The sequence below is a fragment of the Rosa chinensis genome, chromosome 6, assembly GCF_002994745.2.
Source record: "Rosa chinensis cultivar Old Blush chromosome 6, RchiOBHm-V2, whole genome shotgun sequence".
In the NCBI taxonomy this organism is placed as follows: Eukaryota; Viridiplantae; Streptophyta; class Magnoliopsida; order Rosales; family Rosaceae; genus Rosa; species Rosa chinensis.
Genome location: NC_037093.1, coordinates 22,624,498 through 22,639,715, shown reverse-complemented (window position 1 = coordinate 22,639,715; position 15,218 = coordinate 22,624,498). Strand labels below are relative to the sequence as shown.

The following is a 15,218-nucleotide window of genomic DNA, read 5'->3' as shown; positions in this document are numbered from 1 at the left end:
ACAGTAGTTCATCAAATGATACACCACACAACATTTGAAGCTGGAAAAAGCAAATTATAAATTATAAGTAGTTCTGCAATGATACACCACAACACGAGTCTCTAAAGAGCATAAGAGAATTAATCCCATTTGTAAGGGAACAAAACCGCACCAGTTCAAGCGTGCAAACCACAACTCTAACATGATGTTTGAATTCTATATCAAAACAAGCATAATCTACTCCTAAGTCACCAGTACTTCACCATGATCTTAACTTGAATACCACAGCACACATATTAAAAGTCCTTGTCTCCTACTGTGCTGTAGGAGCCAGCTGCTTCAGTTTTGCTTGCAAAACTAACCCAGCTTCATCAGATATGCTTTTCTTCTTAGAAGCAACCTGCATATCAATTTACAATTTCGTAATTAGAAGAAAACAACAACAAAAAAGGAAGAACTAATAAGCAAAGAAAGAGTTGCCCTACTTTAAAGCAGTTTAAGGTATGCATTAGACTCAAGAGGAGCATTTTTGTCCCCCCTTTGATTAAAACATACAAAGAAAACATTACAACAATCAGCAATCTCCTAAACTCTGGATCAATGGTCACAGAAACACTACTCAATTGCGGCTGCCATAGAGCAGCAAAACAATGAATTTTTGAAGGTAATAGCAAAGTAGCTGAGATATGAAATTGGCATTACAAGTAGCAAACAAGAAACATATTATGCATAAGGAGGTTTTCAATTTCAGGTCTCGTACATGAGCAAGAAAGAAGGAAGACTAATCACCAAACCTAGCAAACGTAAGAAATATTGAAATAGATTCACAAAGAGGAGAACTTTGACCTCAACGAGTTGTTCGAAATTGGACTTGAGGAGATTGATCTTGCGGTCACAGTAGTCTTTGGCTTGAGGCATGTTCTTCTCGATGAAGTAGCCGGTGCCGACGTCGATGAGGACCTGGTCGGGGTCCTAGAGAGTTCCGGGGACGTAAAGGGAGGCGGTAAGAGGGACGAGCATCTTTTTTCCGGTGGGTCGGAGGGAGAGGTCATGGAGGGCGGAGGAGGCGAGCTCAAGGCGGGTGGTGGCGGTGCGCATGTTGTTGAGAGAGTCCTGGAGAAGATTGACCTCCAGATCAGTTTGCTCTTTCACTGCCTTCAACTGCTCCACGCTCAGCTTCTCCATCTCTCCTCTCACGCTCATCGCCATCTTCAGTCGATCTTCAACATGCACATAAGATACTAGCACAAACAAGAATAGATTTTAGTAAAAGCCCAAATGAAAAGGTAGATGAATGCAGATGGCTGGAATATCATGTATGAATGTAAAAGAAATCAACAAATGTAAATCTCCAGGAAAGTTATGTTAAATTCAAAACCATATTAATATTTCTGGAACACATATTATAAATTAAAAGCGTCTTACTTGGTTACAATTTTATCAAACTTGTACATTTTACCAAACTTATTTTTCGGATTCAATTTTAGTTATATTGCTATCCAGATGGCCAGTGACAAAATTACTAGTGCAGTCTAGTAAATCTACTGAAAATTGAATCAGGCTTATATTAAAGTTCAAACAAATAAGCTCACCAACATCAGGTTCCAATTTTGCACTGTTTAAGTTTGACACTAGCTTGCTGATTGAGTCTTTTGTGCCATTCTAGATGAATCAGCAGGGACAAAAGGATCAGAACAAATGAAACCATATTAAAAGGGTTGAATACAAGTTACAAATTTTGCAAAATGAATAAGAAAAATGCACATAAAAAATGCATGATAACTTGAAACAAAATCAGGAGAGCACCATGGTAAAGGTGTGTCACAAGGTGGGAATACGTCCTAAATATAAACATATACATAATAATTTTTTCTGTAAATGCAACAAATTGACTATTACTGACTCTCTCAGCAATTAGGAAACAAATAACTACCTACACTAGGCATGGAAATCATTTCATTTCATAAGGTCAGGTTCTCACAGTGTGTTTCTTTAAACGGGACTGTTATCGACTATGTTTTGAAATATCTACTTGTTCAGTACATACCATTAAAATTCCACTAAATTAATTACCAAGGCAAAAATCACAGAACGTAAACTTGCTTTTGTGAAACTAAATCAGGCAGCTTTTATACTAAACAAAAAAATTAATCAAAAAATAGAATATTTTTGAAAGATACTATTCTGAGTATCTAAAACAGAGAATGTAAAGCCAATCACATATATCATAATCAAATAATAAACCCAATCAAACCCTAAAGCACAAAAATTCTGAGCAGATAAAACAACTATATACTATAGGTAATGCAGAAAGAGAGACATTGTTGCATAAAAAAAAAAAAAATACTTACACACTTCCAGTTTCCACCAACAAAAAACTGCAAAACAAACACAAGATTTCAATCAGATTTGAAAAATCCAACATTGAAGAATCCGCAACTTCATTGACTGAGAGACTAAAGATCTCTCATAGTAGTTTAAAAAGGATAAAAAGGATAGCCTATGCTGTTCTCTAAAACTTTACCATAGTATTTTAAAAAGGATAACAATATCTGTTGATAAGGTGAGATGCATTTGTCACCACAGAAGCTGAAAACTCCTCAAAAATGCACCCTTTACACAACTAATGTTAGAGAATCACTCATGTATTGATGACAATCTATTGAATGTGATAACTTAACTCAACCTAGGTGCAATCAATCGTCTTTGATCCTCTTGAGAAGCTTGTTAGCCTAGCGTTTAACGCGTCGCTTCAGGGTATAGCCAACAATGATCCCAGTAACAAAGGCAATTGCACAGAACTTTGAGCATGTCCACAGGGACACTACTCCTCTACAAGCAAACATAAAAAATTTACCAATTCAGTCCAATTGCAGAAATTCAATCCAACTATTGAAGTTCACTTAACCATAACACAAGTTCATATACTAATTCAAGCCTCACCAATACGTGAACAACTCTACTTAAACACAAGCCAAAACAAGTTTGGGAAGCTCAATAGCAAAACCCAGAATCAATTTGCGAAAAAGCGATTAAAGAACCAAACTTTGGTAGCATAATTGTTAGTTAAAGACAAGGCATTATGGACCTACTGCATAAATTGATCAAATATTTCACGAGTTTCACACCAAAGTAACCCAATTCACACATACAATTAGAAATTTATAAACTTTAAAAGGGTAGAGCTAGATGGGTCTGTACCTAACAGGTCTGGCGACTATAATACGAGACTGATCGGACAAAGCGGCAGAGAGGCCCTCAGTAGAACGAGGACCTTCAAAGGAAGAAGAAGAAGAAGATGATGAAGCTTTTTCGGATTGGTGTGGGAGGAGCTGGTACATCATCCCCAGAAAAGTCACGTTCTTTTCTCTCTTGAAAGGCTCGGAATCCATGGTCGGAGATGGAGATCCGAGTCTCTGTTAAACTCCGGTGACTAGAGTGCACAATTTTAAGATCTGCTTATGAATATCAGAACCCTAAATTTTGCATCTCAGTGAATTAAAACAGTAACGAAGAGCGAAAGCTGACAAATCCAAATCAAAATTGAATCAAAACAGTAAAGGAGACGACGAGAACTTACCAAGTTCGAGACAAATCGAATCAAAGGCGTGAATCGAAGTTCGAGATGACGAAATTGTTTAGGGCTCCTGTGTGAATCCAAGTCTAAGGCTGCTCCGATGTGAATCCACGGATTCACAGAGAAATCTCCTTTAGGGCTTCGAAGGGAAATCTCCCATTTAGGGCTTCGAAGGCTTCGCTTCAGAGGCGGTGGATTTAGGGTTTAGGATTGTGGAGTGAGTCGGGGCAGCTGTGGAGTGAGTCAGAGTGAGAGTCGGACAGCGAGGGAGTCAGAGAGAGAGTCGGGGTGAGTTGGGGTCAGCTGTGGGGTTTTGTGGAGTGAATGTCGTGTCGGGTTTAGCTGTGGGCATTAGTTTGGTCTGAATGGATTTTTTCTGAAGTGTTCTAATAGTTTGGTCTGAATAGATCGATGCTATTGTGTAGTTGTCTAGCTCTAGGACACATGGCCACATAAGCCATTAATTTCATCATGCAGGCATCAGACCATGGTTTTCCACATATCTGTTGTCTGAATGCCACTTAAAAATTTTCAGTTTTGCCACCTCTTGTTGCCTGCTGAGAGGGAATCGAATTTTGGGGGAGAGAATGCAGGGAAATGTTGGAGGGAATAGTGCCATTTTGAGGCAAATCTACACACATCCAAACTTTCCCAATATATCTCCCTTTATCAGACAACAGAAAGTAAAAAAACAGTTGTATGATATTTTGCAAGCTACACTCATACAACAGATATAACTATTCTGTTGTACTTTAGAGTATCAATTTGGAGCCAAATTTGAGTCGATCTAGGAGGGAAATCTGCCGCTATTTTTTTTATGATTCACACAACGGATTATTCTTGTAACTGTTGTGCAATGACCTTCTAAAAAAAAATTCCGAATTTTAACCTCCTTATACAACGTTAGTTTAGTAAACATGTTGTGTGATTAACTTTTCTTCATCACACAACGCATTTTTTTTTTCGTTGTGCAAAAAGTGTTGTGTGTTAACATTTTTGGTGTAGTGATGATTGGAATGTGGTAGTGAGCAGTTTCTGTCCAGAAAATTCAGTTGACTTTGGGTGACTATAGCTTCCAGTATGCATGATTTTTTGAGCTGAAATTTTATGGGGCTATTCTCCTATATGTCTTGTATTTCGTGCCAAAGTTAGCCCTTTTGAGTTACTGAAACTCCAGTTATTTAGTAGTCAATGCATAGAGGTCAGAATAGAGGCTGCTACTGTAGAGTGACTTGGGGAAGCTACATCCTGTACATATAAATCAATTCGGAGCTACAATTTTTTAGAGATGTATTGTCACATGTCCTCCATATGCTGGTAAAACATTTTTTAATTTGGACCTTCATGGCTTCAGATATAGTGTTCCAAGTGACAAAGGTCAGAAACAGGGCACAGCAGAAACTGCAGAACAAAACAGTGAGTTTGGAGGCTAACTAATTTTGACTTAGAATTAATTTTCCAGTGGAATTCTAACAGAGGTTATCTTCATGAGTCTACTTTCATTTCCAGTTAGCCTCACTCTCTTTTCACCTCTGGAGCCCGTCTTATTGCAGTTTAGGTGACTGAGGGTCAGCAGAAGTCTTCATGACAGATCAGCAAATTTGACCAGATTTAGATTTCTTCTCAGTTGGAGATAGGTGGATCACTTTATATGGATAGAAATCTCTCTAAGACTACTTTCGAATTTAAGGGTTCTCACTTACATATCACTTTCTAATTTTGAGATATGGGCATTAAAATATAGAAAGGTCATTGTTGGAAGTTTTCTGCACTCACTAGTTTGTGTTCACTCGGGTTGGTTGAACTTCTTGCACCTCAATTCTTCAATGGAGGGTAATCTATGGGCAGTAGTGAAGTGTGTTGGAGGTGTCAAAGACCATGAGTTTAATGGTGGACTTTAGTCTTTCTTCTATGATGGGCTATTGTGTGACACATTGCTCTAGGACATTCATATGTTCTATATGGAGTTGATATTTTCTTGAGCACCTTGAGCTATTATGGAGCATAAGTAAAGGAAGTCAAGGCCTTGTGCCTTAAGGATGGTGTCTTATATTAGTCTTTGTACATACTAGGGAAGTCCCCACTAGGTTTGGCACTATCAATTATGATCCCTCAGTACCCCCCCAGTACTATACCATGGGCCGGGTTCACAACCCAGCATGGCAGGACTCATATGGGGTGTCACCTCAGCCACCTAAGGCCCAGGGCAAGGCTGGCACAGCCCACCTAATTACATAAACAAGAGAGCTGATATGGCATCAGAAGAACAACCTATGTCCCACATCGAATATAGGGGAGACTCCTTCCCCGTGCGCTAGTATAAGGGCATTAACACAACTACCTTTGAGGGGTAATAACTCCTTTACCCACTATTTACTTGATACTCTTATATATTAGTCTCTCACTAGGGCATCGGAGAGGTGTAAACCGTCCGGAACGGTTTACCCCTCTAACGTTGTATTCTTGATTCAGGGTCTAGGAGTTCGATCGGTGTCCCTGGCGATATAGCATTCTGTGTGAGGTACCCGGAGAAAGCCACCAGAAACATTGGCGCGCCAAATAGGGGAGAGAATCCGTCATGACCGAGCCGGAAGAAACGACAAGAGAGGGTAGAAGTGTCGCCTAGGCACTGATATTCTCTCCGGGTACTTCATCAGTAGAAACGCCAAGTGTCAGAAGAGAAATGCATGGTCCAGGACTCTTGGACCCACAACACCCCGAGGCCCCGGATTAGGTAGCTCCGGTATCGGAGTTGGAGTCTATGCGAGCGGAGATCGCAGCCTTTCGGGAACAAGCCAGAATTGATCGGGAACAACAAAGAACCGATAGGGAAACAAACTGCCTTTCGCAACAAAGATTGCAGGAACTGGAAGACGAAAACACCGCTCTGGCCCGCTGGACAGGAGGCACCAGCACAATGAGGCACTCACCCAAGCCCTGGCTAGAGATTCCCTAATAGCAACAGACGTAAATGCTGCTCCGGTAATGACAGGACCGGTCTCGCCCCAACCCCGTTCACTGAAAGCAGTCAGCGGATAATCTAGGTACCGATAGACTTGCTCCCGGAAAGCTTGAGGCATCTATCACCTCCACCGTTACCACAGCCAGTTCAAAATAACCCGCTGGTAATCGACCCAAACACGGCGTTGCTTTTACAAATGAGCAACTCTCTGCGTGCCCTACAGGCAAGAGTAGAGGCAACGGAGAGTAGGGACACCCGGAGAGCCCTGACCGCGTACGAGGATCATCCGGGTCCCTTCACCCAACAAGTAAGAGGTGCCATTCGGGCGAATATATCAAAGCCATTGAAGATCGACTATACGGGAGTCGGAGAACCATACCAACACCTACAGGCCTTTCGATTGCAAACAAGCGTCAAGGGGTATACGGATGAAGTGTGTTGCAATATGTTCCAGGAGACCTTGTCAGGGGAGGCTTTGAGTTGGTTCTACGAACTACCGCCCGGTTCTGTAGGGAACTTCAGGGAACTAGCTGACAAGTTTGTAGCTCGATTCATCTTGCGTACCGATGGGATACACACCCCAAAGGGCCTGCTGAAAGTCCAGCAAGGGGAGAATGAAACTTTGAAGTCTTTTGTTAATCGATGGCAGGCGGCTACCGCTAAGTGCCGGGATCTTAATAAGGAACTGGCGGAGCTGGCTTTCAGGAGGGGCTTAAGGCGTGGGGAATTTCTCTATGAGATTAATCATAACCTTCTGGCTAACTACGACGAGCTGATGGCTACGGCCATCAGACACACCCAGGTTGAATTCGAAAAGTATGGGGACACCCCCAGACCAGAGCTAAGGGTTTCCACCCCGGCCCCGGTGGTCAGGGATGAACCACGAAAGAGGGAATGGGCCCATAGTCAAGACCGGTCATCCCATTCCTCGAGCAAAAGAAGAAAAGAGTCCTCGTCTAGGTCCAACAGTTACGGAACCACCCAGCCACACCAGGAGCAGAGGGCACAGCAAGCCCCGCGAACACCACCACCACCCCAGTATGAGGTGTTCACTATCCTCAACGCTTCATATGAGACTATTTGGAACGAGAACAAGGATGAGATACCTGGACCACCACTGCGAAAGTTCCCAAAGAGTAAACTTACCCAATAGGATACCGGAAGGTTCTGTACGTATCACGAGGATGCCGGGCACAATACCAATCTATGCGTAGCTTTAAAAAAATACTATCGAGTCACTTATCCAGAGGGGCAAGCTTCAGCGGTACTTGCCTGCTAAAGAGATAGGAGCTATAGACGTGTACGGCTAGATCTTCACGATCCACGATGGGGGCTCGAAAGAGCTACCTCCCCAGAGGAAGAAGCGAAACTCTAGTTTCGGTCACCCCACAACGTCCCGCTACCATAGTTAGGCACCCGGTGGAAATCCATCATATTCCTGCAGGAGGAGGAAGCTGATCTGAAGATGCCCCATGATGATCCCTTCCTAATCACGCTCCAAATGGACAATTACATAATGTCCCGGGTACTCGTGGATACCGGGGCCTCGGTTAGCGTCTTATTTCGAGACGCATACAAAGCTTTGAACAGGGGAAGAGCCAAGCTGTCACAAGATAACGAGCCCCTCATTAGCTTTTTAGGAGATATCGTCCAGCCACTCGGATCGGACTACCTATCGATCACGGTAGGGGAGAGTCCGAATTGTTCAACCATCAAAACAAAGTTCATTGTAGTCGACTGTGCCTCATCCTATAATGCTATCCTGGGTCAACAGGCACTCTGGCGTCTAAAAACCTTCATTGCAGGTCACATGCTAGTAATGAAGGTGCCAACCCCGGTTGGCACTGCCACCATTCGAGGTGATCAGGCTGCGGCAAGGGAATGCTATTCTTTGACCGTATCTCGTGGCACAGGAAAGTCTGAGATGTTGCCCGTAGCTACTAACCCTCTGACAGACAGGTACGAAGACCCCAGAGACGATACCGACTCTGACGAAGAACGGAGCGGTGCCGTGGAGGACATTGAAGAGATAGTACTTTCGGAGCAGTTCCCGGACAGGACCGTCAAGGTAGGCACCAAGCTGCCTCCGGTAATCAAGGAAGAATTGATTTCGTTCCTCCACTCTCACGCATCAAATTTTGCCTGGTCATATGAGGATATGTCCAGTATACCAATTGAGATAGCCACGCACAACCTTAGCATTATTTCGTTCTTGGCACCTGTAAGACAAAAGCGTAGAGCCTTCACACATGACAAGTACCGCGCTATCCAGGTTGAAGTGAAGAAGTTGATGGCCATCAACTTTGTTAGGGAAGTGACATACCCTCGATGGTTAGCCAACGTGGTCATGGTACCAAAGAAATCCCTGGGATCAGGGCGCATGTGTGTGGACTACACAAATCTCAACCGAGCATGCCCCAAGGATAGTTTCCCGCTCCCACGAATTGACCAACTAATTGACTTCACTGCTGGATACCGGTTACTCAGTTTCATGGATGCGTTAAGTGGATACAACCAAATTCGAATGAACCCTGCAGACAAGGAACACACTGCCTTCACCACAGACAAAGGTGTCTATTGCTACCAGGTCATGCCCTTCGGATTGAAGAATGCAGGCGCCACTTATCAGCGACTTGTCAACTCCATGTTTGAAGAAGTCATCGATACTATCAAGGAGGTATGCGTGGACGATATGCTAGTAAAAAGTTTGACCTCAGAGGATCACGTAACCAACTTGTCAATTGTTTTCACCATCATATTGCAGAACGGTATGCGGCTTAACCCACAGAAGTGCATCTTTGGGGTCGAGGTAGGAAAATTCCTCGGGTACATCATTAGCCACAGGGGAATCGACGCTAATCCAGAGAAGGTGCAGGCTATATTAGACATGGTATCCCCAACCTACCGGAACGAGGTCCAACCTCTTACAGGTCAAGATTCGTCTCCAGGCTGACGGATAAGTGTACTCCCTTCTTCAGGCTGCTAAAGACCCAGCACATAGAGATAATAGCTTGGACCACTGAGCACGAAGCTGCTTTTCTTGGTCTAAAGGCATACTTAGCCGAGGTACCTCTACTTTACAAACCTGTCCCAGGAGAAATGCTCTACATTTATCTTGCGGCATCTTCGTCGGCCATGACCTCCGCTCTGATTAGGAAAGACTCCGATTGAGAGTACCCTGTGTACTACGCTAGAAAAGGTTACACTGGTGCAGAATCCAGATACCCGGATGTTGAAAAAAATAGCATTAGCCCTCCTGGTATCAGCCCGGAAGTTTAGACATTACTTCCAGGCACACTCGATCACTGTTTTCACTAATCATCCATTGAGGCAGGTTCTGTAGAAGCCAGAGACGTCGGGCAGGTTAATTAAATGGGCCATCGAATTGGGGGAATTCGATATCAGGTACCAACCCCAGACAGCTATTAAGGGCCAGGCAGCGGCATATTTTATTTTCGAGTCAATTCCCTCTCCTAACCGCCCCCGGCATCCCCTGGGCCACCAGCGCCGGATCCACCTCCACCAAGCACTTGGCGGTTGTATGTTGATGGAGAGTCTAACAAAAGGACAAGTAGCGCCGGTATCCTGCTAATTAGCCCGGACAATCAAGTCTACGAGTATGCCCTCAAATTTGCCTTTAAGGCATCCAACAATGTCGCAGAATACGAGGCACTCATAGCAGGTCTACAGATCGCCCGGGAACTCGGTGTCCAGCACCTCAGTATATCCAGCGATTCTCAGTTAGTCGTGAACCAGGTCAACGGTAACTTCGAGGCAAAGGAGCCCCACATGTCCTCCTACCAAGCCTTAGCTCGGGCACTGGTTCAGAGATTTACCTCCTACACTCTCACCCAAATACCGAGAGCAGAGAACGACAAGGTAGACACCCTCGCTAAGATTGCGGCAACTTCCCTAAGTCCTTCCTACGGGGCCACCAAAGTCGAAATACTAGAAAGGCCTAGCACTTCTAAAACGGTGTCAGAAATATTCACGGTGGACCACACAGCCTCCTGGATGGACCCAATCTTAAAGTACATGGTGGACGGTCTAGCACCGGACGATAAGGTCGAGACCAGGAGACTTCAGTTAAGGTCAGATCGATACACGATCATGAACGGAAAGTTATACAGAAGGGGTCACTGCTTCCCCAACCTGAAGGACATACACGCTGGTGTATGCGGTAACCATGCTGGAGCCCGGTCACTTACACACAAGACCCTAAGAGCAGGATATTTCTGGCCAACCATGTCGGCCCTAGCACAAACAATATCTAGTTCTTGCCACAAGTGCCAAATGTATGCAAATATCCCCAGGGCACCGCCCATTGCCCTTTCAATCCTCCTTGCACCTTGGCCATTCTGCCAGTGGGGCCTGAACCTAATAGGAAAACTTCCCACAGTAGTGGGACAATTCAAATACGCCATTGTCGCTGTAGACTACCAAACAAAGTGGGTAGAAGTAGAACCTCTTGTCGCTATCACCACGGAAAAGGTAAAAAACTTCCTGTGGAAGAACATCTACTGCAGGTTTGGGGTCCCGGACACCATAGTCACGGACAATGGTACCCAATTTGACAATGACGAGTTGAGGGCTTACACCGAAAACTTGGTCACTAGAATGCTCTATGCATCCCCGGCTCACCCCCAGACCAATGGTCAGGTCGAAGCTGCCAACAAGATAATCAAGAGGTTGCTGAAGAAGAAGCTCGATGAGGCCAAGGGTCTTTGGGCTGCTAAACTCCCGGAGGTATTGTGGGCTATCAGGACCACGACAACAGAGGCCACCGGAGAGACCCCCTTCTGCATGGATTTCGGATCTGAAGTGGTTCTCCCAATTGAAACACAAATCCAGAGTCCCAGGATCAAATACTTCAATGCGGGTACCAACTCAGAGGGCCTACAGCTCGATGCTGATTTACTCAAGGAACGTAGGAATGTGGCACACATGCATAACTTGGCAAACAAGCGAAGGATAGCTCGTTATTATGATGCCAAGGTACAGTCCTGAACATTGAAATTGGGAGACTGGGTTATGAAGCAGATCTACCCAGTGCCCCGTGGGCTAGATCCATCTTGGACAGGCCCTTACGAGATCGTCGAAGAGGTAGGCCCGCAACCTTTTACATCCGGGACACTGACGGAGTCGTTTCCCGGCATCCATGGAATACTCAGCGCATACGGTACTATTACAAGTAGCTCCCAGAGCATCTTGTCCTAGCTTTTTCTTTTTGACCATACAGTTATGGCAAGCTACCCATCGTGTACTTATTCTGTATTAACCAGCATGTGGTACTTGAATGGAAAAATGAATTATTCAGACCATTTCTAGCATTTTTTTACCTACACCGGGCATTCCCGGATGCAAGTAAATGCTCAAGGCTAGGTATAAAACCCTAGAAATTTTAATTCCTTTCCAATTCCCATTCAAGTTCAAACATTTCCATTCACAAAAAAAAAAGTAAAAACCCAGACAACCAGGCAAATGAATTAAGTCATTGTTCAAGACAAGGACAATTTCTACTTAAAAAAAAAAGGGTGATGGTTATATAAATCTGTTCCCGGGGACTACTGCTCCCGAGCGGTACTCTGGGATCCACCTGCACCAGACTCGACTGCCACCTCTTGGCCTTTCTTCTTCTTCTCAAGGAGTCCCCGCCTGAATTTGTTTTCATCTAGATACTCAGCTGCCACCCACTCCTTGAACTTCATAATCACGGCCTTGGCTGATTCTGCAGCTTCCTTTTCAGAGTCTCGGGCACTCTTCACCTCATCCCTCACCTCAGACATTTCGCCCTCAAGCTCCGCAATTCGTCAGTTCGTTGCATCCAGCTCGGTAACCATCGAAGTCAAGGACTTAATCTTCTCTTTCAGGGAATCCCGCTCCTTTTCCAGCTTGGCTTTCTCCCCATGCAGATACTTCACCTGCCCGGAGAGATTGCTAACCTCCTCCATCAGGTACGTATCTTCCTCGCTGGCATCAATCGCGTACACATTGAACAGTGCCTGCAAACATACCGTTAGCAACACCGTAAAAACAGTTGTTAGACAAGGGTAAAGCGGTCCCATACCCGCATCATTGACTCCCAGGCAAGGCGCCGATTCTCTTGCAGAGTATTATCTTTGGCCCGCACCCGATCGAGCTCTATTTCCTTCAGGTCGGCGAGCATAGATGGCACGAACTTCTCATCAGCAACCCCGTACTCACTCAACAGCTGTTTAATGGGCTTCTTGGGGATTACTGGTATGGCAGGGGACAACATGCCAAGCGAGAGCGACGACTGTGGTCCCGGGGGAGGATTTTTCTTCTGCCTCTTGGCCATGGATTCTTTGACATCCCTGCCGGTATAGGTCACCCCCTGCTTATCCTCGTTTCGGTGTCGGTGTCTATGCGATCTTTTCTTCTCATCGGGAAGCAGGACTTCATCGCTACCAGCGGACCGAGAAGAGAGAGATACAGCGACCGGTACCTTTTCCCTTCCGAGATCAGCTATGGTGACCACATCCTCGGCAGAGGGCTGCTCGACTTGGGTCACGGGAGCATCAGGATCAGGCTCCCCATATCCTTCATCAGTAATCTCCAGTAGGGATTCTTCAACGGATCGACCCGTAGCCTTCGAGTCCAGGTCGACTTTAATGTGAAGGGCGTCTTCTCCCTGGCTCATCAGCATGTCCATCAACTGGTTATCGTCCATCTAGTCGTCCTTCTTACCTTTCCGAGGCTTCCCTTTCGGCGCTTTCACTACAGTTAGTTAGAAAGTTAGTAAGACAAAAAGGACATGGTGACATATACATCCACATTAACATAAATGTAAGCCTCACCGGGGAGTCTCCCTAGCCCTAGCCTATAAAGTATAGAGTACTAGATGAATCTATAAGAGCCTCTCTCCTCCTCACTCCAAACAGCGTATACCCGGGCTATCATTTTCCTTTCCACATCAGATAATGAATAGGCCTGGTCCCCAATAGCTTGGAAAGTACCGGTCAGGTGCCACTTCCTATTCTTAATTTGCCACAGCCCTCCAGCAAGAAATACCTTATTTCTCCACCTTTTGCTCATTGAGGTAGGCATATCAGTAACTAAAGGCTAGTAGTCCCTGGTGGCAAACGTCACGGTACCTATACACGATTGCTTCCTTGAGTACAGAACCTTGTGTACCGTGCGAAATTCATTTATGGAAGGCCACCCTTGCTGGCACGAGTCCCACGTGGCCATCATACTGAGTATTTGTCGCACTGCATTCGTGGTCAACTGCCCCGGTGATAGGTTCAGCATCCGTAAGAGATACTGTAGGCACCGGGGCAGCGGTAGCGATAGCCCTTGGTGGAAATGGTTCTGGTGTAGTGCCACCTATCCCGGGGGAGGATTCGCAGCCATCTCTCCAGCCTTTAGAGGCCTAAGCTCTACCTCGTCCGGTATTCCCCATTTCAGTCTCATGGCGATGATCTCCTTCATAGTCATACTTCTCCCGGGTTCGTCACATACAGTCCCATCCACTAAAGTGTACCTAGGTTTCGGGATGCCCTCGAGAATACGCACTGTAACTACCGGCGCCTCCGCAGATCCACCCTCGCTCTCACCTTCGTCAGTCTCCTCACTACTCTCCGAGAACACCCCAGTCAATGATCCGGTATGCTCCGCTAATTCTTTTTCGGTTCTACTTCGAGCCAAGTACCGGTCGATATCCGCTTCTGCTTGCCTCGCATACGACTATCCCGCATCCCCGGCCTTGGTTTCTGATTCCATACTAGGAGCTATGTCAACCGGGACCTCAAAATTGGCTATATCTGGAACCAGAAACACTAGGATTAGCCTAAGTTCAGGATCTAGGGCTTGGTAAAAGCGCGGATCAACCCCCACTTTCAGAACCCAGAAAATCAAACAAAAACAACAACAAAACAAACCCAGAAACACTTACAAACCCAGAAATACCCAATCGGCCGTAGCGATTTTTACCCACTTTCACACACTATTCACTTTGAATAAGATCCAAAGACACAAGAAAAATTGAAGAAACGCAAATCCCACACAAACCAGACAAAACCTAGAAAGATGCAAACCCAAAAGCAAAACAAACAGCATAACAAACTGGAAAAAAAAACCCCAAACCACATCCTCTTACTGTTTCTTTCCTTTCTTTCTATAGTCGCTCTTCTGGCCAAAGCTTTTCCCACGATTGAGCCTCAAAGCCTTCGTCTCTCCTCTTCACAGTGAGGGCAACAGAAGCAAGCAGAAAGAAAGAAAAGCAAGGAACAAATTCTCAGCGTTTTTCAAGAATTCTCAAATAGTGAGAAGGGAAACAGTCTGTTTCCCTCTTAAATTCAATCTCCAAGGCATCCTGACCATTGAAGCCGAAAACCCTTCAACCATAGGATCACTACACGTGTCCTATGTGTCTCCTTATGCCTCAAAACCTCCAGTTGAAGGGATGGGCATTTATTGTACAGCCCACTCTGCCCCACGTGGCCGACATGCACTACCAACCCTTCCGGGTGCCAGAGGCTCTAGCCCTCATTTTACCCCATTAGGTCCCAGAGGCACTAGCCCTCATTTTACCCCATCGGGTGCCAGAGGCTCTAGCCCTCATTTTACCCCATCGGGTGCCGGAGGCTCCAGCCCTCATTTTCCCCATTGGGTACCGGAGGCACTAGCCCTCATTTTACCCCATCCGGTACCAGAGGCTCAAGCCCTCATTTTAACCCA

General features: G+C 45.3%; 1 protein-coding gene and 1 pseudogene across 1 annotated transcript; one reads left to right on the top strand and one right to left on the bottom strand.

Moving 5' to 3' along the window:
- Positions 1-248: 248 nt before the first annotated feature.
- On the bottom strand, positions 249-1,188 carry LOC112169848 (annotated as a pseudogene).
- A 5,526-nt stretch (positions 1,189-6,714) lies between these two features.
- LOC112171064 lies at positions 6,715-7,671 on the top strand. Its single transcript, XM_024308306.1, has one exon. It carries the CDS (start codon positions 6,715-6,717, stop codon positions 7,669-7,671), a length of 957 nt encoding a protein of 318 aa, XP_024164074.1.
- Positions 7,672-15,218: the final 7,547 nt, after the last annotated feature.

What these genes read in the sequence shown, in the direction of transcription:
- LOC112171064 (XM_024308306.1), top strand. Translation starts at nt 6,715, where the DNA reads ATGAGCAACTCTCTGCGTGCCCTACAGGCAAGAGTAGAGGCAACGGAG.